General features: G+C 42.9%; 1 protein-coding gene across 3 annotated transcripts in view; it reads right to left on the bottom strand.

Annotated features, from left to right (window-relative positions):
* IQGAP2 (IQ motif containing GTPase activating protein 2) overlaps window positions 1–22730 on the bottom strand; it is a 401653-nt gene extending 378923 nt beyond the window's left edge. For 2 of the 3 annotated variants that reach the window (XM_073584112.1, XM_073584115.1), the window contains exon 1: window positions 22481–22730. In XM_073584112.1, coding sequence (XP_073440213.1) covers window positions 22481–22526 — 46 coding nt within the window. In that variant the 5' untranslated portion in view covers window positions 22527–22730. Of the gene's footprint in view, window positions 1–12962; window positions 12982–22480 lie in introns of those variants that run through there. The other variant, XM_073584113.1, reaches the window with a different exon arrangement.
* Between the last annotated feature and the right edge of the window lie 1652 nt (window positions 22731–24382).

The following is a 24382-nucleotide window of genomic DNA, read 5'->3' as shown; positions in this document are numbered from 1 at the left end:
CCCATTTCAAAACTAGTCACGCCCAACCACACCTATTTAGCACTGCCAATCACACTGGTAATGAGGACACAGTGGCTGGTACGGTATTATGGGCACTGTGGCTGGTACTCTGGGCACACTGACTGGTACTGAGGAAAAGAAAGACAACAGAGAAAGAAAATAGAGAGAGAGAAAGAAAGAAAAGAAAGAACAGAGAGAAAGAAAGAACGAGGGGGAAAGGGAAAGAAAAAGAAAGAGGGGAAAGAAAGGGGAAAGAACAGAGAGAGAGGGGGGAAAGAACAGAGAGAGAGAGGGGAAAGAACAGAGAGAGAGAGAGAGAGAGAGGAAAGAACAGAGAGAGAGAGAGAGAGAGAGAGAGAGAGAGGGGAAAGAACAGAGAGAGAGAGAGAGGGGAAAGAACAGAGAGAGAGAGAGAGAGGGGAAAGAACAGAGAGAGAGAGAGAGAGAGAGAGAGAGAGAGAGAGAGAGAGAGGGGAAAGAACAGAGAGAGAGAGAGAGAGAGAGAGGGGAAAGAACAGAGAGAGAGAGAGAGAGAGAGAGAGAGAGAGAGGAAAGAACAGAGAGAGAGAGAGAGAGAGAGAGAGAGAGGGGAAAGAACAGAGAGAGAGAGAGGGGAAAGTACAGAGAGAGAGAGAGAGAGAGAGAGGGGAAAGAACAGAGAGAGAGAGAGGGGAAAGAACAGAGAGAGAGAGAGAGAGAGAGAGAGAGGGGAAAGAACAGAGAGAGAGAGAGAGAGAGAGAGAGGGGAAAGAACAGAGAGAGAGAGAGAGAGAGAGAGGGGAAAGAACAGAGAGAGAGAGAGAGAGAGAGAGAGGGGAAAGAACAGAGAGAGAGAGAGAGAGAGAGAGGGGAAAGAACAGAGAGAGAGAGAGAGAGAGAGAGAGAGAGAGAGAGGGGAAAGAACAGAGAGAGAGAGAGAGAGAGGGGAAAGAACAGAGAGAGAGAGAGAGAGAGAGAGAGAGGGGAAAGAACAGAGAGAGAGAGAGAGAGAGAGAGAGAGAGAGGGGAAAGAACAGAGAGAGAGAGAGAGAGAGAGAGAGAGAGAGGGGAAAGAACAGAGAGAGAGAGAGAGAGAGAGAGAGAGAGGGGAAAGAACAGAGAGAGAGAGAGAGAGAGAGAGAGAGAGAGAGGGGAAAGAACAGAGAGAGAGAGAGAGAGAGAGAGAGAGAGAGAGAGAGGGGAAAGAACAGAGAGAGAGAGAGAGAGAGAGAGGGGAAAGAACAGAGAGAGAGAGAGAGAGAGAGGGGAAAGAACAGAGAGAGAGAGAGAGGAAAGAACAGAGAGAGAGAGAGAGAGGGGAAGAACAGAGAGAGAGAGAGGGGAAAGAACAGAGAGAGAGAGAGAGAGGGGAAAGAACAGAGAGAGAGAGAGAGAGAGGGGAAAGAACAGAGAGAGAGAGAGAGAGGGGAAAGAACAGAGAGAGAGAGAGAGAGGGGAAAGAACAGAGAGAGAGAGAGAGAGGGGAAAGAACAGAGAGAGAGAGAGAGGGGAAAGAACAGAGAGAGAGAGAGGGGAAAGAACAGAGAGAGAGAGAGAGAGGGGAAAGAACAGAGAGAGAGAGAGAGAGGGGAAAGAACAGAGAGAGAGAGAGAGAGAGAGGGGAAAGAACAGAGAGAGAGAGAGAGAGAGAGGGGAAAGAACAGAGAGAGAGAGAGAGAGAGAGGGGAAAGAACAGAGAGAGAGAGAGAGAGAGGGGAAAGAACAGAGAGAGAGAGAGAGAGGGGAAAGAACAGAGAGAGAGAGAGAGAGAGAGGGGAAAGAACAGAGAGAGAGAGAGAGAGAGGGGAAAGAACAGAGAGAGAGAGAGGGGAAAGAACAGAGAGAGAGAGAGGGGAAAGAACAGAGAGAGAGAGAGGGGAAAGAACAGAGAGAGAGAGAGAGGGGAAAGAACAGAGAGAGAGAGAGGGGAAAGAACAGAGAGAGGGGAAAGAACAGAGAGAGGGGAAAGAACAGAGAGAGAGGGGAAAGAACAGAGAGAGAGGGGAAAGAACAGAGAGAGAGGGGAAGAACAGAGAGAGAGGGGAAGAACAGAGAGAGGGGGAAGAACAGAGAGAGAGGGGGAAGAACAGAGAGAGAGGGGGAAGAACAGAGAGAGAGGGGGAAGAACAGAGAGAGAGGGGGAAGAACAGAGAGAGGGGGAAGAACAGAGAGAGAGGGGGGAAAGAACAGAGAGAGAGGGGGGAAAGAACAGAGAGAGAGGGGGGAAAGAACAGAGAGAGAGGGGGGAAAGAACAGAGAGAGAGAGAGAGAGAGAGAGAGAGAGGGGAAAGAACAGAGAGAGAGAGAGAGGAAAGAACAGAGAGAGAGAGAGAGAGAGAGAGGGGAAAGAACAGAGAGAGAGAGAGAGAGGAAAGAACAGAGAGAGAGAGAGAGAGAGAGAGAGGGGAAAGAACAGAGAGAGGGGAAAGAACAGAGAGAGAGGGGAAAGAACAGAGAGAGAGGGGAAAGAACAGAGAGAGAGGGGAAAGAACAGAGAGAGAGGGGAAAGAACTGAGAAAGAAAGAGGGGACAGAAAGAAAGAAGAGAGAAAGAAAGAAAAAGAACAGAGAGAAAGAGGAAAGAAAGAACAGAGAGAGAAAGAGGGGACAGAAAAGAACAGAGGGAGAGTGAAAGAAAGGGGAAAGAACAGAGAGAAAGAGGGGAAAGAAAATAGAGAGAGAAACAACAGAAAGAGGGGAAAGAAAGAACAGAGAGAAAGAAAGAAAAAGAGGGGAAAGAAAGAACAGAGCTATAGAAAGACAGAGAAAGAAAGAAAAAAAAGAAAAAATGAACAAAGAGAAAGAAAAAGAGAAAGAAAAAGAGAAAGAAAAAGAGAAAGAAAAAGAGAAAGAAAAAGAGAAAGAAAAAGAGAAAGAAAAAGAGAAAGAAAAAGAGAAAGAAAAAGAGAAAGAAAAAGAGAAAGAAAAAGAGAAAGAAAAAGAGAAAGAAAAAGAGAAAGAAAAAGAGAACAGAGAAAAAGAGAACAGAGAAAAAGAGAAAGAAAAAGAGAAAGAAAAAGAGAACAGAGAAAAAGAGAAAGAAAAAGAGAAAGAAAAAGAGAACAGAGAAAAAGAGAAAGAAAAAGAGAAAGAAAAAGAGAACAGAGAAAAAAAAGAACAGGGAAAGAAAGAGCGAGAAAGAAATTAAGATTCTATGTAGATACTATAGCAGCCCGGCTCCCATTGTAATGCCCACCTGAGCCTCTCGGTGCAGGACATATCATGATCCGCTCACATGGCCGACATCCCTGAGTCCAAGGCGATCCTGCTGTCCTCACTGTCGGAAGAGGACACGGTGATGGATCTGAAGCATTCCCTGAAGTGCCTCCATGGTTCTGTCACAATCTCCTCATGAAATTACCTAATTTCCGGTCAGCTTCCAGCACATCACTTCCGGTGGAACGTCATGTGTGAGTTTCAAAGTGCTCCTCGGGGCTCCGCCGTGTACTCCTGTGTCCGTGGGAAAAGCTCACTTTGTATGCCTCGCACACGCGCGGCTATGCTCTGCACACCACACAAACTTCACCTCATCCAGCACCATGTCAACCAGCACAGCAGAGTCCTGCAGACAGACATGGATGCCCCTGATCATGTGACCCCTGACTCCTCCCCTCCTGTGACCTCATCACAGGTCCTGTGCGTACAGCCACAGAACAACCTAGGACGTCATTGCAGGCTGCGGTGCCTCTCTGGGAGGGGGAGGATGGGGTGCATGGGGGGGGGCATGGCAGCTCTGTGCAATGCGTGTTTGGTTTATGACCACTTTTTTTTTTTTTGTGTTTTGTTTTTTTCATTCTCAGAAGCAGTTTACACCATGCACATTCTGCAGAAAACGAAATCCAGTCTGTCTGAACAATGGCCCTCAATAACCCTTCCCTTATAGCCAAGACCAATAAATGGGACTGAATTTGCAGTCAATATTACCACACTCAGTCACACCCAACTACAATACTTCATAGGAAAAAGCCACAACTTGTGCAGAAGTTAGGAGGTCATAGGTCTTGTGCACATTACACACTTATTACAAGAGTTGGGCTTACTGGATGACATTTCCTAATGTATCAGGTTATTCTATAGCTAGAACAAGGTTCAGGAGTTCCTCTGTTGTGTACTGCCTAAACAACACGCCATGCAAGAATGCACAACTTTTATTTTACAGATAGAGACATTTCACTTTGGAAAATAAATAATTTTATTTCTATAGTGCCAACATATTCCGCAGCACTTTAGATTATAGAGGGGACTTGTACAGACAATAGACATTACAGCATAGCATAGCAATAAACACATAGATCATAACAGATACCAAGAGGAATGAGGGCCCTGCTTGCAAGCTTACAATCTATAAGGGAAAAAGGGGAGACGCGAAAGGTGGATGGTAACCATTGCTTTTGTTTTTATGGTTTGGACCTTCCCTAGTGAACCAGATAACAGTCTAAATATGTAACAGTACAGACACAGAGGGCTATTAAATGCAAAAAGCATGTGAGAACATGATGCGAGGAACCTGGTTATGGTAAAAAATTTAGAAATGAGCCACACAGGGATATTTACGTTAATGCATTGAGGCGATAGACCAGTCTGAACAAATTAGTTTTTAAGGCACGCTTAAAACTGTGGGGTTTGGGGATTAATCACACTAGCCTGAGTAGTGCATGCCAAAGAATTGGCACGGCTCGTGAAAAGTCTTGGAGACGGGAGGGGGAGGTTTTGATTAATGAGGATGTTAATCTCAGGTCATTAGCAGAATGGAGGGCACGGGTAGGGTGGTAGGCTGAGACGAGGGAGGAGATGTAAGGTGGTGCTGAGCCATGGAGGGCTTTGTGGGTGAGGGTAATAAGTTTATACTGAATTCTGGAGTGGATGGGTAGCCAGTGTAAGGACTGGCACAAGGTAGAGGCATCGGTATAACGATTGGTGAGGAATATGATCCTAGCTGCTGGATTCAGGCCGGATTGGAGAGGGGAGAGTTTGTTAAGAGGAAGACCGATTAGTAGAGAGTTACAATAGTCCAGACGAAAATGAATAAGAGAAACAGTAAGAGTTTTTGCAGAGTCAAAAGTAAGAAAGGGTTGAATTCTATAAATGTTTTTGGAGGTGCAGATAACAAGAGCGAGCCAATGATCGGATGTTGGGGGTGAATGAAAGCTCTGAATCAAGTATGACCCCAAGACAGCGGGCATGTTGCTGGGAAGTAATGGTGGAACCACACACGGAAATGGCAATGTCAGGCATAGGTAGGTTAATAGAGGGAGGAAACACAAGGAGTTCAGTTAAACCACTGTGTCTAATATAGCTCTGACAAAAATTGAGACCACTGTACAGTTTTATAAAAATCAGCTTCTCTACATGTCTGACAGCCATTCCAATCTAGTGTCAGTTGAATTCCAGCCAGAGTACACCTCATTCTACTTAATGTGCTTCTGATTAGGTGATCATCTGAACCAAATCTGATTTAACGAAAGATAGTATAGAAAACTCTGCTGTGGTGTTCACATTCCTCTTGCAATAGGACAAGTTGGATGGCAAATCAAGTACTAGTAATAGCCCAAAAGTAATAGGAATGAAAAAAAAAAAAAAAAAACTTAACCATGCCAAAGGAAAAGAAGTGCTCAATTCAGGCTTTACTAGCAGAGGGATACTGTGAGCGTCATGTTGCCTCCATCCTTAAAATTTCTAAGACGGCAGTCCATTAAAACAGGGTCAAGCAGCAGACGTTGGGGACAACAAAGCTACAGACCAGCAGAGGGCGAAAACAACTCTCCACTGAGCAGGATGACCGTCATCTTATTTGAATGTCACTCAGCAAGCGCAAGATGACATCAAGTGACCTACAAAAGGAATGGCAAATGGCAGATGGGGTTAAGTGCACAGCAAGAACAGTTTGTAACAGGCTCCTAGAGGCAGGGCTCAAGCATGTAATGCTAGCATCAATGAGAAGCAAAGGAGAGCCAGGCTGAAGGTTGCCAAAGACCATAAGGATTGGGCCACAGAGGACTGGAGTAAGGTAATATTCTCTGATGAGTCTAATTTTCAGCTTTGCCCAACACCTGGTCGTCTAATGGTTAGATGGAGACCTGGAGAGGCTTACAAGTCACAGTGTCTTGCACCCACTGTGAAATTTGGTGGAGGATTGGTGAGGATCTGGGGATGCTTCAGCAAGGCTGCAATTGGGCAGGTTAATCTTTGCGAAGGATGTATGAATCAAGCCACATACAAGGTTATCCTGGAAAAACAGTTGATTCCTTCTATTCAGGCTATGTTCCCCAACTCTGTGGACTGGTTTTTCCAGCAGGACAATGCGCCATGCCACACAGCTTGGAGCCACTGTAGCATTTGGACTCCCGGAGACCAACCACTGCTGCCAGAACATGAATCATTGTTACTATAGGACCTTCCTGGAAAAGACACTGCTCCAGCCGTTGCTATTGAGTGACTCCTGACACAAGTACAACCAAACTGCCGTTATCTGAACCGTTTTTCTTCAGCTCACCATATCCTTTGCAATTTATTCTGTTTAACCTTTTACCTCCCTGCGTGGTGTATTCTGTTTAATAAAACTGTTAACCCTTGCTCTGCCTCCTGTCCATCACTGCAACCCCGTGTACCTGCTATCTTACATATAGATGGATCACCCCATGAATCTGATGGATCTAATGTGTGACCATTCAACCAGTCATTAGTACTATGTGAAAGGGCACTCTCAGATATACAAACATAGCCAAAAGTGTTGGCACCCATGAAATTGTTCCAAAAAAAAAAATGAAGTATTGCAATTACACGTTTATTTGCTTTGTGTGTACTGGAACAACACAAAAAAAAAAATATAGAAATAAGGGAAATTGGACATAATTTCAGACAAAACCCTAAAAATGAGCAGGACAAAATTGTTGGAACCTTTCCAAAATTGTGTGTAAACAACCTTGTTTCAAGCATGTGATGCTCGTTCAAACTCACCTGTGGCAAGTAACAGGTACAGGCAATATCAAAATCACACTTAAAAAGGGAAGAAGATGACTCAAGCTTTACATTGTGTGTCTGTGTGTGCCACACTAATCATAGAAAACAAAATGAGAAGCGAAATATCTGAGGACTTGAGAATTGTTGAAAAATATCAATCTCTAGGCTACAAGTCCATTGCCAGATAGCTTCACGTTCTTTTGTCCACGGATGAGTAACATAATCAAATGTCATTTGCGCTGTACCTTTTGATTTTTCATTCACCTGTGCAATCCATGTTACTGAAGACGGTCCATGCTTGTTTTTGTTTTGGATTGCCTGAACAAATAAATATGTACTGCTCTCACATTCTGTGCCAAATTTACTGTGCACGCTTAAAAGGAATAAGATCCTACTTGTGCACTGAATACGAGAGTACCGTGCTTTATTCTGCTCAGATTTATCCTCGTCATACATAACCCGATCACAGAAATATCGTAGGTATACAAAAAGACAAACTAATTGCTTACAGCGAAGATTTACTTTGGTGTCGATACAGAATTGTTGACAACCTAATAAAGGGCCTGTATAGCCAACCAGACTGATTTTCTCAATAGTTTAATGAACGTTTTAGACCGACCAACAAGAATTCTACATGCACAGAATTATCAGGAATATGATAATGCGGTGCTCATAGAAGATCATCGTTATTGGCTGCAAGTTACTGGCGTACAAAGGACGATGTGCATGATTTTAATGCCACCAGTCACCCATTGAGCGAGTGTTTTGCTCATTCATTTGTAGGATACTGTCATAGTTATACAAGACAATAAATGGCAAATAAGCATTCTAACGCACAATCATTCACTAGTCTGAATGAGCCTGAAGAGGCCAGCGGCACATGCATCATACTGTCTGGCTGCTATGGATAAAGGAGGCCCAGCTCTTGTTGTTTCATTGCATTAGCTCTTGGGTGCCAAAAACCTGCGTACCCTTTAGAGATGAGCTACACTGTTAGGTTAAGTTCACATGCCCAGTAATCATCCATGTAAAACACATCCTGCAGGAATCATCAGCAGGACAAAAAAAAAGTTGTGCAAACAACTCTGTCCACTTCAAAAAAAAAAAAAAGAAAAAAATGGATTGCAACTGGATCTGTTTTTTTTTTTGTTTTTTTTTTAAACATTGAAGCGTACGAAAAGTGGATCCATTAAATAGCCACCCTTTAGTCTATTTGAAACTAATCTGCTTTTTCCTTACTGGATTTGCTCCATATGGATGATTAATGGACACATCGGCTTAGCATTACCAAAAAGGTTTGGACTAGAACAAAATGGTAGCAAACGAAGAAGATAGGAGGAGGCCCATGGATGACAAAGCCAAACACCATAGTGGAGGCGAGAAGGAGTGGGGGCGGCAATGAGGGAAATATTAATCTATATCATGACATTTATCAACCTTTAATTAATTGCATGATTCAACATCCTTGCTCCCTTTGTATGGCAGACTTTGAGTTGCACTTCACGTAAAGTCTTCTATACAGATTGAACGAACATTGATATCGATGGGTTTCGTCTACATTCTATGTGTATGGGCCGCCCCCCACTCTCCTCTGACAGATGATGACGGATGAAGTAAAGGTCCGGCATGTCCTATTCCGGACACAGAGATAAGCCTCCAGGAGAGATGTCCAACAGCGGCATTCTCATAGAGAATACAGGAGCTCTTGGCAGAATGAACACTTCTTTCCTGTAAGAAAGATGCCAGACAAATGATCGGCTGAAGCAACGTTCGGTCAATAGCCATCTACAGTGTGTGGCGGACTTTAGTCCCGCTCTATGCAAGACCTTCAGTTTAATACATAATCCATTTGTAATAAAACACTTTCTTCCAACTAGAAAGGTTTAGTATTACAGAAACTGCAAAGGGACTGATGAAGAAAAAGCGAAAGGTCAGACTTGCGAAAGGAAACGAGTCAGATTACGCCGCCCGTATAACCCCGGATGCTCACGGATATGCCTGATGCATTAACGCAAATCATAAGCGTCTCCAAACACTAAAGGGATCCACAAATTCACCATAAAACCCTGCCCATAAAAGAGAAATGTTGCTTTAATGCAGCCATTGACATCTGCTGTTTATATACTCCACACAGATCCATTTTTCTGTTTTTCATAAGTCCCAATAGATTATGGAGAAGACGGGTGTAAATATACTTCAGGCATATTTACTTCATTAACCATCGTGGAAGATCAAGTGCTTCGCGCATAATGATGAGAGGAGACGTGAACACAAACCAGGCACAGCGTCTCGTCCTCAGCCAGGGAGTACAACTCCATCGCCCATTTACAAGAGGCAATGGCAACATGTGAAGAAGGAAGAGATCAAACTATATTTTCATTTTTGACTAAAAATTTATTATGTAAGGGCAGGATTTAACCAATTATTTATATGTCCATTTACACAAATCTTGACATTTTTTTATATTAGCATTTTGGAAGGTTTTTTTTTTTTTTTTACACACATTACTTTAAGGTGATGCGCAATCATTATGTACAGACTGTCGACTGGTGACCAGATCCTTATAGAGGTCGTCCGGGACTTTGATATTTGGGGGGCATATACTGAAGGCCCCTCATACATATTAGATGAAAGTCGTCCTCACACGCCGATTACAATGGGAACGGCCAACCATGGAAAGTCCATGGGGCCTCTTGAATTTCCCAGAGATGAATGATGGAGTGTAGAAGGATTGGGCAGTTGGAATTTCAATGGCCATTTCTCCTCTCTTCCTATGGAAAAAACATGAAGGCTCAGCAGCGCCGAATGCTCATGTGTATGGGGGGAGTGAGGAACAAAAGGAATGTTCAGCCGACAGTTAAAACCCCCACTCATCAGCTGTAAGTCACACAATGACCAAATATACTCCGTACCAGCGCTGGAACAGCACAGCACTTGGTCATTCTTGTATACTGCGGCTCAGCTCCCATTGAAGTGAATGTGATCACATCACAGTAGGTAAACCTGGGATATATTACTACTTTTGTCAAATTTTGATGGAAGTAGTGTTTTGGGCCCAATGGAAAGAAAAAAAAAAAAAAAATCACACGTGGAATGAAGTAAAACAAAAATATGTACACACGTGGTCAAAATTGTTGGTACCCCTCGTCTAATGACAGAAAAACCCACAATGGTCACAGAAATAACTTGAATCTGACAAAAGTAATAAATAGAAAAATCTATGAAAATGGACAAATTAAAGTAAGACATTGCTTTTCAACCATGCTTCCACAGAATAAAAAAAAAAAAAAAAAAAAAAAAAAAAAAAAACACTCATGAAATAGGCCTGGACAGAAATGATGGTACCCCTGAAAATAATGTGACAAAAGTGACATGTTAAATCATAGTGTGTCCACTAGTTAGCATCACAGGTGTCTACAATCTTGGCATCAGTGAGTGGGCCTGTATAGAGGGCTACAGATACTCACTGTGCTGTTTGGTGACATGTTGAGTATGATACACACCATGGACCAGACGAAGCGAATGAAAGTTGTATCAGGAGATTATTATTGACAAACATGTTAAAAGGTAAAAGTTATAAGACCATCTCCAAGCAGCTTGATGTTCCTGTGACTACAGTTGCACATATTATTCAGAAATTTAAGCTCCATGGGACTGTAGCCAACCTCCCTGGACGTGGCCGCAGGAGGAAAATTGATGACAAATCAAAGAGACGGATAATACGAATGGTAACAAAAGAGCCCAGAAAAACTTCTAAACTGGTTAAAGGTGAACTTCAAGCTCAAGGAACATCAGTGTCAGATTGCACCATCCATCGTTGTATGAGCCAAAGTGGACTTCATGGGAGATCACCAAGGAGGACACCATTGTTTGAAAAAAAACAATCATAAGCAAGACTAGAATTTGCCAAACTACATGTTGACAAGCCACAAAGCTTCTGGGAGAATGTCCTATGGATAGATTGAGACAAAAATGGAAATTTTTGGCAAGGCACATCAGCTCTATGTCCACAGATGGAAAAATGAAGCATATCAAGAAAAGAACACTGTCCCTACTGTGAAACATGGAGGAATTATGTTCTGTTATGTTCTGGGGCTGCTTGCTGCATATGGCACAGGGTGTCTAGAATCTGTGCCGGGTACAATGAAATCTCAAGACTATCAGGGGATTCTACAGAGAAATGTGCTCCCCAGTGTCAGAAAGCTTGGTCTCAGTCTCAGGTCTTGCAAAAGGATAATGACCCAAAACACACAGCTAAAAACATCCAAGAATGGCTAAGAGGAAAACATTGGATTATTCTGAACTGATCTTCTGACCTAAATCCTAGTGAGCATCATTGGAAAGAGCTGAAACATGCCGTCTGGAAAATGCAACCTTCAAAACACCTGGAGCGGTTTGCTCTTAACAAGTGGGCCAAAATACCTGTCGAGAGGTGCAGAAGTCTCATTGACAGTTACAGGAATTGTTTGATTGCAATGATTGCCTCAAAAGGTTGTGCAACAAAATATTAACTTAAGGGTAGTGCTGGAGTGGTGCTACTAATGTAAGATCCTTGCACTTAGTCTTATACTTATCTTCCGCCATCTTCATCTGTTATTGGCGCAGCGTTGGTTGTATTCCAGCAGAATAGGAGCACAGGGTCGGGAAGAGCTAAAGACGACGGGTGGCGAGTATACCATTAGGTGCAGGGATCTTACATTAGTGGCATCACTCCAGCTCTACAATTAAGAAAAAAAACACGCTGGTACGTTTAAAGAAACGCTCCTCCTCCTATCAAAATTTTTATCATCTTAATATATTGCAATCATATTATATAGCACTGTGTACTTACAATTGCTCATTTTCCCTGTCTACACAGCACAGCCAATTCTTCTCTTTCCTCTGCTCTATGTATGAACAGGAAGTCTATAATCCTTGCATGACTCATTCCCCTCTTCAACTCCTCCCCTTGCCAGGGACATTTGCAGTGACTGAGGACTCATACAAGGAAAATGGACCTCCCGTTTATACATATAGCTTAGAAGGATTCAGCTGGTCAGTTTTTAATCATGTAATGTCAAAGATCTAATAGAAAACAGAAGAATTAACTGTGTAGAAAAGAAAAATGAGCAATTGTACGTACACAGTGCTATATAACATGATGACTGTGTGGCGCCCTGCATCTTTATCACCACAAAAGGGTTAAATATGTACTGTTTTGTATCTGTTTTATAAGCAATGGGAGTTATGCTTTCTCTGCTAGAGACCACAACACACACACACAATTTGCCTCACTCCCTCACTTTTCTGAAGCTTAGAGCTTTGCAGACATGCCCTAACTGGGAGGGAGAGGGGCCGAGTTGTTGTTCTCAGGGTGAAGAAGAAGGAGGAAGAACTTCTTGGAGGCCATGTTTAGACATGTGCTCGATCCAGGAGTGAGAGCTAAGAAGCATCAGGGACCAGCCCCTAGACCATCCATGCTTTCAGAGCAGGGTGGTAAGCTGAGAGACTGCGTGGGATTGTACGAAAGTGTTCTCCCTCAGGAATACTGCAATAACGTAGGATCAGTGAAGGATAGTGCATGTGGGAATTTGAGCTGCTTCACACAGGATTCACGCTGCAAGTTGCTGAAGGTGAAATACACAGTGAGTAGAGGCAATACTGGGAAGTTTTAGACTCTGGGAAGCCTTGGTCCCAGAAGGGATTAGAATAGCAGGAAGTTACACTGAGTCACAGCAGGGAAAGATAACTCCCATTCTGCAGAGCAGACTGTAACCTGGTGAGAGTTGTAATATCTCCTCTGAACTGCACCTGAACTACAGTAAATGATAAAGTGACTTTTCTTGTCTCCTGCCTTATTACTCTGTGCCTTCTACTTTCATCACAATCTCTGGGGGTCTGCTCGGGATGGAGAGGGTTTAACATCTGCACTGCCATCACCATCTACTCCCCCAGGGATCATCTGCAGTGTCGGCTATACTACAGACGAACACTCCAACTGGCATCACGAATCACTACATAAAATTTATCCCCATCCAATTCTACCTCTTTTAGATGACCGCCTGAGGCCACGGACCGGGTCACTGCCACTGTGACATTTCCCACTGAAGTTAACGGGCCCGGCTCCGAGTTTCCCACGGCCTCTGGGGCGTGTCAACTGCAATATATCAAGAGGAAAAAAAAAATTTGATGGGAGAAGGAGGGCTTCTCTTAAGTGTACAGGTGCAAACTAAGAGTAGCCATCTCCATATACAACCTGCAAATAAAGTTGCACTCTGTAGCGCTACAGCATGAAAACATGAAATGCATAAAACATGAATTGCATTACTGCTCCAGAAAATAGGGAAAATTGAGAATATTTAGCGCATAAATTGGCCAATTCTTGTATAGTCAGCAGCCGCAATAATGGTCAATTTATGCGCTAAATATTTTCAACTTCTATTTCCTAGAGAAGTACTGCAATTCACGGTTCATGTTTTCATGCTACAGCACTACAGAGTGCAGCTTTATTTGTTGGTTATATATGGAGATGGTTACTCTTAGTATGCACCTATCTTCTGTTTGGAAGTGATGGTTAGTCTTTTGTTATTTGTATACATACAGTTGTGGCCAAAAGTATTGACACCCCTGCAATTTTGTCAGATAATACTTAGTTTCTTCCTGAAAATTATTGCAATCACAAATTCTTTGGTATTATTATCTTCATTTAATTTGTCTTAAATGAAAAAACCAAAAAGAATTGTCCTAAAGCCAAATCCATCTACCTACATAAATGCAGGCGTTTGCCTAGGAGAGGTTTCACATTAGGCAGGTTCCCAGCAACAAGAATCGCCTAATAGCGGCTGCTGGGTACACATGAATTTCCAATTTATGTGCCAAGTATTTTCAATTTTTCCTATCTAGAGCAGTAATGAAATTTAAGTTTTCTATATTTCATGTTTTCATACTATAGCGCTACAGTATGCAACTTTATTTGCTGTTTCTTTTAAGTGGATCAGTCAGCTCCCAGTCTGTTTTAGCAATTTAAAGGGAATTTGTCACCCTTTTTTTTGGCTTGCAGCTGCCGGCATAGACATCGGGGGCTTATCTACAGCATTCTGTAATGCTGTAGATAAGCCTCTGATGTAACCTGAAAGATAAGAAAAACAAGTTATATTATACTCCCCGGGGTGGGCGGTCCGGTCCGACGCCTCCCTTCTTCATGCGATGATGTCCTCTTCTCCCGTCCTGTAATGGCTGCGGCGTAAGCGCACTGCTCTGTCCTGTTGAGGGCAGAGCAGAGTCCTGCAGTGCGTAGGCGTCGGGAGAGGTCCGACACCTGCGCACTGCAGAATTCTGCTCTGCCCTCAACAGGACAGAGCAGTGCGCTTGCGCCGCTGCCATAACAGGATGTCATCGCATGAAGGAGGGAGGTGTCGGACCGGACCGCAACACCCACTGTACCGGACCGCCCAACCCGGTAAGTATAATATAACTTGTTTTTGTTATCTTTCAGGTTACATCAGAGGCTTATCTACAGCATTACAGAATGCTGTAGATAAGCCCCTGATGTCTATGCCGGCAGCTGCAACCAAAAAAAAAGGGTGACAGATTCCCTTTAATGTATTTGCCGTTTGTGGCTTCTGTTATTCCCATTAGGAATAGGTAATTTCTAAGAAAAGGTTCACCATAAATTATTTCTTGGGAAATACAAGAAATATCTTAGAGAGGTTTTCATTAATTATTACATTCTGTATTTTCTTTCTGAAAATTTTTGAAGACGGCCTAATTTTTAAATTTTCAGCACGACACTTTGGTCACAGTAGATCAGTCAGATAAGTGACACCCATACCACTTCCTGACGATCTTCGCTCAACGGCAGGAACAGAAAATACTTAACATGTTGCGCTTTAGTAATGAGAATGCACCTTATCCACTAAATAACTCACAAGATCATAGTACAAGTGTACAAAACACATGCAGACTCTGCTGGCTCAGGTATGACTTCTAGAGAAACGTAAGGCAAGTGTCATGTAAATCATTCACCGGATACATGTTTCCCAAGGGGAAGCCTCGATATCATGCTGGTACTAAAACATAGTTTTAAATCAGATCAATCACTGTATTTCACAATTCAAACTTCATATTTATTTGAGTAGATAGTAGACCAGATAAGGCTGGTGTACTTTCATTGAAAATCCATGTTGGAGCAACTTTACAATCCTGATATTAAGTGTTTTAGTCCAGAGATTGATCTACTGTGATAAAAGTTAGCATGATGAAATAACTGTCAAAGTTCCCCAGCATCATCAGGTCTAATAGATTTTTTTAATAACTTGTGTGGTTCGTACAGTGGAATCTGGTGACAGATCCTGTTGAATCTCCTGTACAAGATACAAACTGGAGTTAATGAGCGTGAAACACTAAGGGTATGTGCACACGTTGTGGATTTTGATGCGTTTCTGCAGCGTTTTTGGACGCACGGAATTGCATGAAATCCGCAATGTAGCGCATGACCAATGTTAATCTATGGAATCAATTCTTTTTGCAGATCTGCAGCGTTTCTGCACCCATTGACTTCCATTGAGTCAGGCAAATCCGCAGGTTTCAAGAGATCCGCGGCTTTGCTACAGAGTTGTGTGCGAGAAACGCTGCAGATTGGGAGGAGGAAGAGTGTATGGGTGGAGACTGTGTGTCTGGGCGGAGAATGTGTGCGGTGTGTATATGTATATACTGTATGTAGGCATGCATCGTCCGATGGGACTAGTAGTTAAAAATTTGGCATTAAGACTGTTCACATGTCCAGTTGATCTGATATAAGATGAGCAAAAACAGATGCACACTTTGGTTTCTGATTTGCACTCATTTTTGTTCTGTTTGTAAAGGACCCATTTTTCTCTGGAGATGATTCTGATCATCTCTCGGGTGCTGGGCATGCAAAGTCGTCCAAAATTGGAACGGATATGATACTTTTCTCCTTGAAAACAATGTTTTTTGTTTTGTTTTTAATGAAGATGATCCAGTTGCTGCTTTTTTTTAATACGGCCAAAACATTTTAGGACATTTAGATCCCCATTCAAATGAATGGATCCTCTGGGATCAATTTACTTCTATTTATGCAATCTTAAATCAGATCCAAAAATGGAAATAACTACTGGACATGTGAAGACAGAGCATTACAGGGGCGTTTCATTTTACACATCCGATTAGCCACGCCTAACATTCAAACATGACAATTCAGTTTTCAATAAGTTGACCCACTGGATGAAAGAACTTGACCAATTCTGAACTATAATAGTATAAAGCGGCCAAAATCATAAATTTATAAAGAAAACTATATGGATGGGTATATGAGAGAGGATGCTAAACATATCTAAAACCAGTTCTGTTTGGAAAAAAAAATTATTTTATCAGAAAAGTGTGAAAAATGTCAGGCTGAACTGGGCAGAACTGTACCACATCTCTTCTACCCCTCAATCTCTGCTGTGGGGGTAATGAATAATTGTCATGTTGGTTTTCATCCTGTCTGATTCATTGTACCATAGGTACAGAAAGACGAAGTACCACATGTGTATGAAAGCCATGTACTCCTTCACGTAATCTGATGGACCCCATTGACCCATAACTGCACCATCGATGCAAGTATGAACATAGCTTACTCTGGGCATGTGACAATACAGCAACACACTTCTTGAAGTACTAGAATAATATGGTTTCACAATTTTGAACATGGCAAGAAGTGTGAAGAGCATCGGCAAGGACAAAAGGAGTGAAAGTAAAGAATGTGCAGTATGTCAATCTGAGGGTCATGTAGTAATAACTCACAGCATAGAAAGGCTAGAGCACAATTTCCACTAGTACTATGCTAGATTATCTATAATGTGGCACTTCATTCTCACTTGAGGTGAGCAAAGTGATTCTATCTACCCTGGTCCGGTGTCCAGACTGGTTCTCCGTGGCATCCAGACGAGGTCAGTGTTTACTTCTGCCTGATATCATGGGCGCCTTTTCCATTTACTAGGCCCTCAAGATGTTATGCCATGAAATGTACCGTGAGGTCTTGACTTTACGGGCAGCCTAGTAGGCTGCAGAGGTTCTCAAGCTGCTTGAACATTTCTAGGAACGCTCGTTTCACCATAATCATACAGTGTAAACAGGTTGCTGATCACCAGACGAACAAGCAAAATGTTCATTTGTCAGGTTTGACATATTGTATGTATGATAACAGCTAATTTTACAGCAATATGTATGATTTGATATACTGTATATATCCACTATAAGCACTGTGCACTTTACCCTATAGATATACTTAGTCACTTTTTTTCTGCCTAATTGTGCAGCTCTTATTATTCAGTCATATGGCGCTTTATCTACCGCAATATTCTTAATCTCAAAAAAAATATTTTTACTGTATGCTAACATTTTACTGTGAGTGCAAGTCCTTTTTCAGTCTTGCATTTTCCTGATTTTAATGTATTTATTATACTAATATACATTGATATTTTACATTATTTCATCATTTCTAATTTAAACCTAAGTGAAACTAAACACTGCGTGGGTCTCGGTTAGTAATTGTCACCCCCTGATTTAGGGTTGTACGAGTCTAAATGACCATTTGGTTATAAGTAAGTTGCTCAGGTAGTGCAGCTCTTCCAGGATGGCACATCAATGAGAGCTGTGGCAAGAAAAGTAGCTGTGTTTATCAGCACAGTGTCCAGAGCATGGAGCAGATACCTGGAGATGTTGAGGGGGGCCAGGCCGTAGGAGGGCAACAACCCAGCAGCAAGACTGCTACCTCCTCCTTTGTGCAAGAAGGAACAAGAGAAGCAGTGCCAGAGCCCTGCAAATTGACCTCCAGCAGGTCACTAACATCCATGTGTCTGCTCAAACTGTCAGAAACAGACTCCATGAAGGTGGTATGAGGGCCCGACATACACAGGTGGGAGTTATGCTTACAGCCCAACATATTGCAGGGTGAACACCAGCTTCGACATTGGCACCCTGTGCTCTTCACGGATGAAAGCAGGGTCACACTAAGCACTTGTGACAAAAGTCTGGAGACGCCGTGGAGAACATTCTGCTGTCTGCAAATTGCATAGTTGTGGTCAGTCTCTTTTCTCAATGTTAAAAAAGGAGACTCTAGTAGGCATGTGACCACAATTCTGCAAGTCACATACTTATGATCACGTGACAACCGCTGGAATCTGAAAGTGGAACCAAATCCTCAGGATATGTGCATTACACTCCCTCAGCAGACTGTGCACTTGTGGAAGTTTTCACCAGGCAGGGACAACCCCTTAGGATAACTACAGTCCCACCACCATGGGGGAAATAAGCATTAGGGCAGAGACACTGCCGTATTTTTCGTCCGAGAATCGCGTTGTAAAAGTCGCACTGGCTGTCTGCTCTCCTGACCCGAGCTTGACAGCTGCATAGTAATCCATCATGCTTTCATGCTCAGGTCAGGAGAGGTGCCGGCCAGTCCGTTCAGTGCGATGCGATTATCGCAGAAGAAATATGCCATTGTATCTCTGCCCTTAATGGGACTGTCAGCACTGAACAAGTGTTCAAACTAAGCCCCGCCGCTTGATGCTCCACGGCGGCTCCAATCATTTAAGTTCACCATTCCACCTAGCTCTGGCTTCATAGGGCCAGAAATGGGTGCAGATAGGTGGAAACTAAGGCTACTTTCATACATCAGGTTTTTTCCGATAGGCAGGATCCGGCTATTGTTAGAAAAACAGGATCCGGCGAAAATTTTGGAGAACTGAAGAAACGGATCTGTTTTTCCGCCGGATCCGTCTAGCAGGTTTATATCTGTTTCCTGGGGGCTGGCCAATTGTATTTGAGCATGAGCAGACTTTAAAAAAAAAAAAAAAAAGATCCGGTGGCCGGATCCGTCTTTTTCCGGGTCCGGCGCATTCCGGCGTCCATAGGCTTCCATTATAGCAAAAAAAACAGAAGTGCTGTCCGGTTTTTCGCCGCAGACAAAAAAACGTTACTAGAGACGTTTTTTCCAGACGCTAGAATGAAACATTTAGCCGGACCGGGCGAAAACCGGAAGAAACGGAAGGCCATGCGGCACGATCCGGCGCTTAAATAGCCGGATCCTGCCTGTCGGAAAAAACCTGATGTGTGAAAGTAGCCTAAACAAGTTAGAGGTGTACTTAAATGTCTGCCCTTCTGTGAAGAACCGAGCGCCTATACTTGGTTTGAACAGTCATTCAAAGACTTCCTTTAAATGCTATATTTACAATCAATGGCCTGTCCATGTAATGCACTAATATCCCTTGTTCTCCAGACTAACATACTCTACTGTATCGAAGGAAATCACAAAAAATTTCCTCATCCATACCAACTCAGAATGTCCTAGGATGAGATTTGAAAATGGATTATTAGTGCATAAAGAAGTCATAGAAAATAATTCCTTATATTAGCCAAGGCAGACAACCACTAGAAAATGTCTCCCACTCAGGATGGCTTATTACCTGGATATCCATTCATCAATGGGCGCAGTATAATCACCGCTGGGACATTGAAAAACAATACCTGCATCTATAGAAACATAAGCAATTCACCAATGGTTTCAGCAGTGGATAGCTACTTTTCCATAAGGGTTTGCCCACATTTAGACAATTTTTTTTTTTTTTTTTTTTTTTTTAAAGGAGTTGAGCTGCAGTACATGAGGACAGCCATTACACAGCGAGTGGCGCTGTGGTGTTCTGGCTCATTACATCCAGCTGCACTGGGAGCAGCAAACAGCTGGATGTCGGACCCCCACCAGTTAAGATATCGATGACCGGTCAAAATGATACGTAATCAATATACAAGACCTGAACAACTCCATTCAACTCAGATAAGCTTCCTTTTGTCATTACTAAAATCTAATAATGAAATTAAATGACATATTAAAAAGATTGCACAGAATTATGAGCAAAAGCTGTCATAGACAGACATATACTGGAAATGTGGTACAGCCTGGGTTCTCCTACTGGAGACATATTTCTAGGATAGGATATAACCTGTATAGTTAAGATTTGCTTCCTGTGAAACAACCCCCCACCCCAATAAAAAAAAAAAATGGATGCACTTTATTGCTGTAGCCCTTTCTAAACTATTATTATTTATTATTATAGCGCCATTTATTCCATGGCGCTTTACATGCGAGTAGGGGTATACATAATAATATTCCCTGCAACAGAGCCTATGTATTTTATGACCATGTTCACACGTTGTATTTTTGATGGGTATTTTGAAATGCAAATTTTAGCTGCATTTACAGTATTAGGAAAGTGTATGAGATTTCAGAAATCTCATACACACCGCTTGTTGTTTTTTGTCTTCAGCATTTTGTGCAAAACCTGAGGTTTTGCAGAATGGAGCATGTCACTTCTTTCAGCGTTTTTCAGCAATGGGTGGTGCAAAAGACGTAGGCATCAGTTTTTGCTGCATTTTTTGTGCCGAATCCTGATGAAGTCGAGTCGGTTTTTTTTTTTTTGCAATAAACCATATCAGCATGCACAAGAGACAAATGTATCAAAGCACAACGTGTGAACGTAGCCTAATGGATCTACATTGCAATTACCTGCACAGTGAGCGATCAAGTCAAATACAAAATCGGGTTTCCGGAGGTTGGGCTGGCAGTGGCAATAGTGGTATGGAATGCCATAATGTTACTAATGGGAATGCAAGCTATATACCTTACAGAATGGCAGCTAAACCAAAATCCTCCAATTTGCACGTGACAGTTGTGATACATATACTGAGATTCTAACATTTTATGCACAAGGGTTATCTGTAGGTAATGTGTTTTATGGAGTTTTCTCTAGATTCAGAGATACTTGTAACTCCACAGCAAATGTCTACTTGTACAGAAACAGGGGAGGGAACATTTCTGGTCAAAGTACAACCGGAGACCTGTGTCACTCAGAATGAAACTCAATGGCCTCTGAAGCCAAACTGCCTTGTGATAGCACTTACTCACTAGTCTGAGCTACTCCAACCTAAAGTCAGACAACTGATAACATTCTGATAAACGATCATTCATGACATGATAAGGAAGGCATCTCTAGACACAGCCCATTCAATGAAAATGGAGGAGCAGACACTATATCCTTGAGCTGTCCTCTTTTGCCAAAATTCCTACGTAAAAGTAGACCACATCCAATAAAGTCAACATGACAAGATCACAAGGGCTTTGCCTTGTCACCCAACTTTATAGGACTCATGAATGGAAGTCTAACTACACATAGGCCACATGCACACACTGAGTATTTGGTCAGTTTTTTACCTCAGTATTTGTAAGTCAAAACCAGGAGTGGTGACGTGGTTCTATTATACTTTTCCTCTGATTGTTCCACTCTTGGTTTTGGCTTACAAATGCTGGGGTAAAAAATTCACCAAATACTCAATGAGTGCACATGGCCACACAGCCATTTTTAGAAGGTTGCATCACCTGGGCACATTTGCTGTTCAGGAGTGGAAAAGCTGGACAAGACTAGGGCTACATGGCGACGTATCACAATGAAACCTCAGCGACATATTGTATCGGATGCAATGATCTGCAACGCTGTCGCGTTGCGACCTGTAACATGATGCGGATGATTGAAAAGAGTCACAAATGTTTCCAAACGTGTCGGAATTTCAACATACTTGCCATAGACTTCAATGCACTTCGCACACAACATGCAGTTTACCGGCAGCTACGGCAAAAGCAAAGCTGTAACGTAGCATAGATGTTTTTACTACGTGACACATGCCGTCATGTAGCCGCAGGCTAACAACCCCGCCGGTAGTAGCCATATTTAGGAAGCAAAACTAAAATGTTGAAAATAAATCTTTATCAGAAGATGACATTATTTTTAATGGTGAATTTGTGATTTTAGCTTATGCATCTTGTTATAACAGCCGTTTGACTCCCAATAGTTCGCACTAACTCATAACGATGATCATGTCGTTTCCACTTCGGATTCACAATTTTTTTTACTGATAAATTCGAGCGTACCCACAAACACCAGAAAACTGGAAGATTGCATCAAATGCTAATGTGAACAGTGCCTAAAGCATCATAAAAATCCCTAATGCATGTGCCTTGAACTCTCAATCAGGAAAACAAAACACAAAAATAAGCAAAATGCAAAGATTACAAAAGTGACAAAGTCCTACAAACTCCTGACCTCCACAATCAGATCAGGTAATAGGGAGTCACAGGAGCTCAGCTTTCAGCCCATTAACCTGTCAGTCATTAAAATAAACCCAAAACATTATAATATTATGATATGTAACAACTTGTATAATAAATATCTGCCCTCTGTGTCACTGCCTGCTACAGTGTAACCACCTGGACTAGCTGCCATAATACAGGGCTGCAGAGGAGACCAGCAACACATGGCTGAAAACTAGAGCTGCACAACTCTGCACACCCCTCCAGAAAAACTTACTGCTCCACACCACAATGAGACTGGGAAAGAAGCAACAGCTGAGACACAGGGAGCCATGACACATGCAGGATGGGAGAGTCCTGTGCCCCCCAGCCTTGCCTGGTGCTGCAGGTGAGAAGGGTAGAAGCATTTGCATGCACTTACAGCCATATCTGGGTCTAAGCATGGGGCTGCTGTCCTCATGGTGCATCCTGTGAGCAGCTGCTACACCTTTCACTTCCCCCTCTTTGCAATAGATGCTTCAATCCAGTGAAGACACGAGCGGAATAAAGGGGTAGAGGAGTCCCAGGATCCTGCACTCAGGTCCCTTCTTGTCCTGCCTGTTGCTTTCAGGCTGTGTAACAGTGAGATCTCTCCTCCTCCTCCTTCTCCCCTGTGCTGCTGCCTGCACCCTCCTCCTCCTCCTCAGCTTTCTATAGACTTTCCCTTGTGCTCTCAGCATTGTGCTGTAACCTATCAGCGCCACCTACTAGGTCTTTCTCATCACAGAAATTGAATTGGTGAGAAAACTGAGCTTTGAATTTTATTACTTTGATCTGAGATTTTCTTGGAGAAAATATTCCTGAGTCCATGTTTTTCTATATAGTAACTGTATGATTTGTGAATGATATCCAGAACTGTGTGTACAGTATATATACACGCACATCTGTCCACTGTACATATATATATATATATATATAGATATATACTAGCTGAAGAGCCCGGCGCTGCCCAGGCATAGTAACTAACTGTGCTTAGTTATAACAAATTATAACTATCCTCCATCCCATAGTCCCGTGCCCATATACCCATCATACATATCCACAATCCCCTAGGCCCGTGACCATATACCCATCACACATCCTCCATCCCATAGTCCCGTGCCCATATACCCATCATACACATTCGCCATCCCATAGTCCAGTGCCCATATACCCATCATACATATCCGCCATCCCATAGTCCCATGCCCATATACCCATCACACATCCTCCATCCCATAGTCCCGTGCCCATATACCCATCACACATCCTCCATCCCATAGTCCCGTGCCCATATACCCGTCATACACATTCGCCATCCTATAGTCCAGTGCCCATATACCCATCACACATCCTCCATCCCATAGTCAACCATTATGACATCATAATGAGGGGCGGGGCTTGATACACACACACTTTTTCCCCATTATGTAGATAAGGGCAAAATTGTTTGGTGAATTGAAACGCGCGGGGTTAAAATTTCGCCTCACAACATAGCTTAGGCTGGTTTCACATTTGCGTTTTTTTTCGCGGTATTTTAGCGCTAAATAGCGCATGCTTTTTTTTCCTATACTTTGCATGGGATGCGCTTATGTGCGCATACACATGCGTTTGTACGAGTTTTACCGCGCATGCGTTTTTTTGCGGTATGCGCTCGGGCGCACAAAATGCAACCTGTTGCATTTTTTGAGCGTCCGACTTGCCTCAAAAAAACGCATGCGCGCGCAATGCGTTTTTTTACAGCAGGACACCCATTATAAGTCTATGGTGAGCATATGTGCGCATTGGCATGCTTATGTATGCGTTTTTTTTGCACATGCGTTTTTTTTTACCATTAGTTTAGACAATGGAATTTAGGGGTTTGGGTTAGAGTTAGGGTTAGTTAAGGGGGTTTAGGGTTAGGGTTAGGGTCAAGGTCAGGGTTAGGGTTAGGATCAGGGTATGGTTTGGTTAAGGGTTAGGGTCAGGGTTAGGGTTAGGGTTAGGATCAGGGTATGGTTTGGTTAAGGGTTAGGGTCAGGGTCAGGGTTAGGGTTAGGGTCAGGGTTAGGGTTAGGGTTAGGGTCAGGGTTAGGGTTAGGGTTAGGGTCAGGGTTAGGATCAGGGTATGGTTTGGTTAAGGGTTAGAGTCAGGGTTAGGGTCAGGGTTAGGGTCAGGGTTAGGGTTAGGGTTAGGATCAGGGTATGGTTTGGTTAAGGGTTAGGGTTAGGGTCAGGGTCAGGGTTAGGGTCAGGGTCAGGGTTAGGGTTAGGGTCAGGGTTAGGGTTAGGGTCAGGGTTAGGGTTAGGTTTAGTTAGGGTTTAG

The sequence above is a fragment of the Dendrobates tinctorius genome, unplaced genomic scaffold, assembly GCF_039654945.1.
Source record: "Dendrobates tinctorius isolate UK_male_01 unplaced genomic scaffold, ASM3965494v1 ptg000083l, whole genome shotgun sequence".
Lineage (NCBI taxonomy): Eukaryota > Metazoa > Chordata > Amphibia > Anura > Dendrobatidae > Dendrobates > Dendrobates tinctorius.
This window is presented reverse-complemented; position numbering and strand designations above follow the sequence as displayed.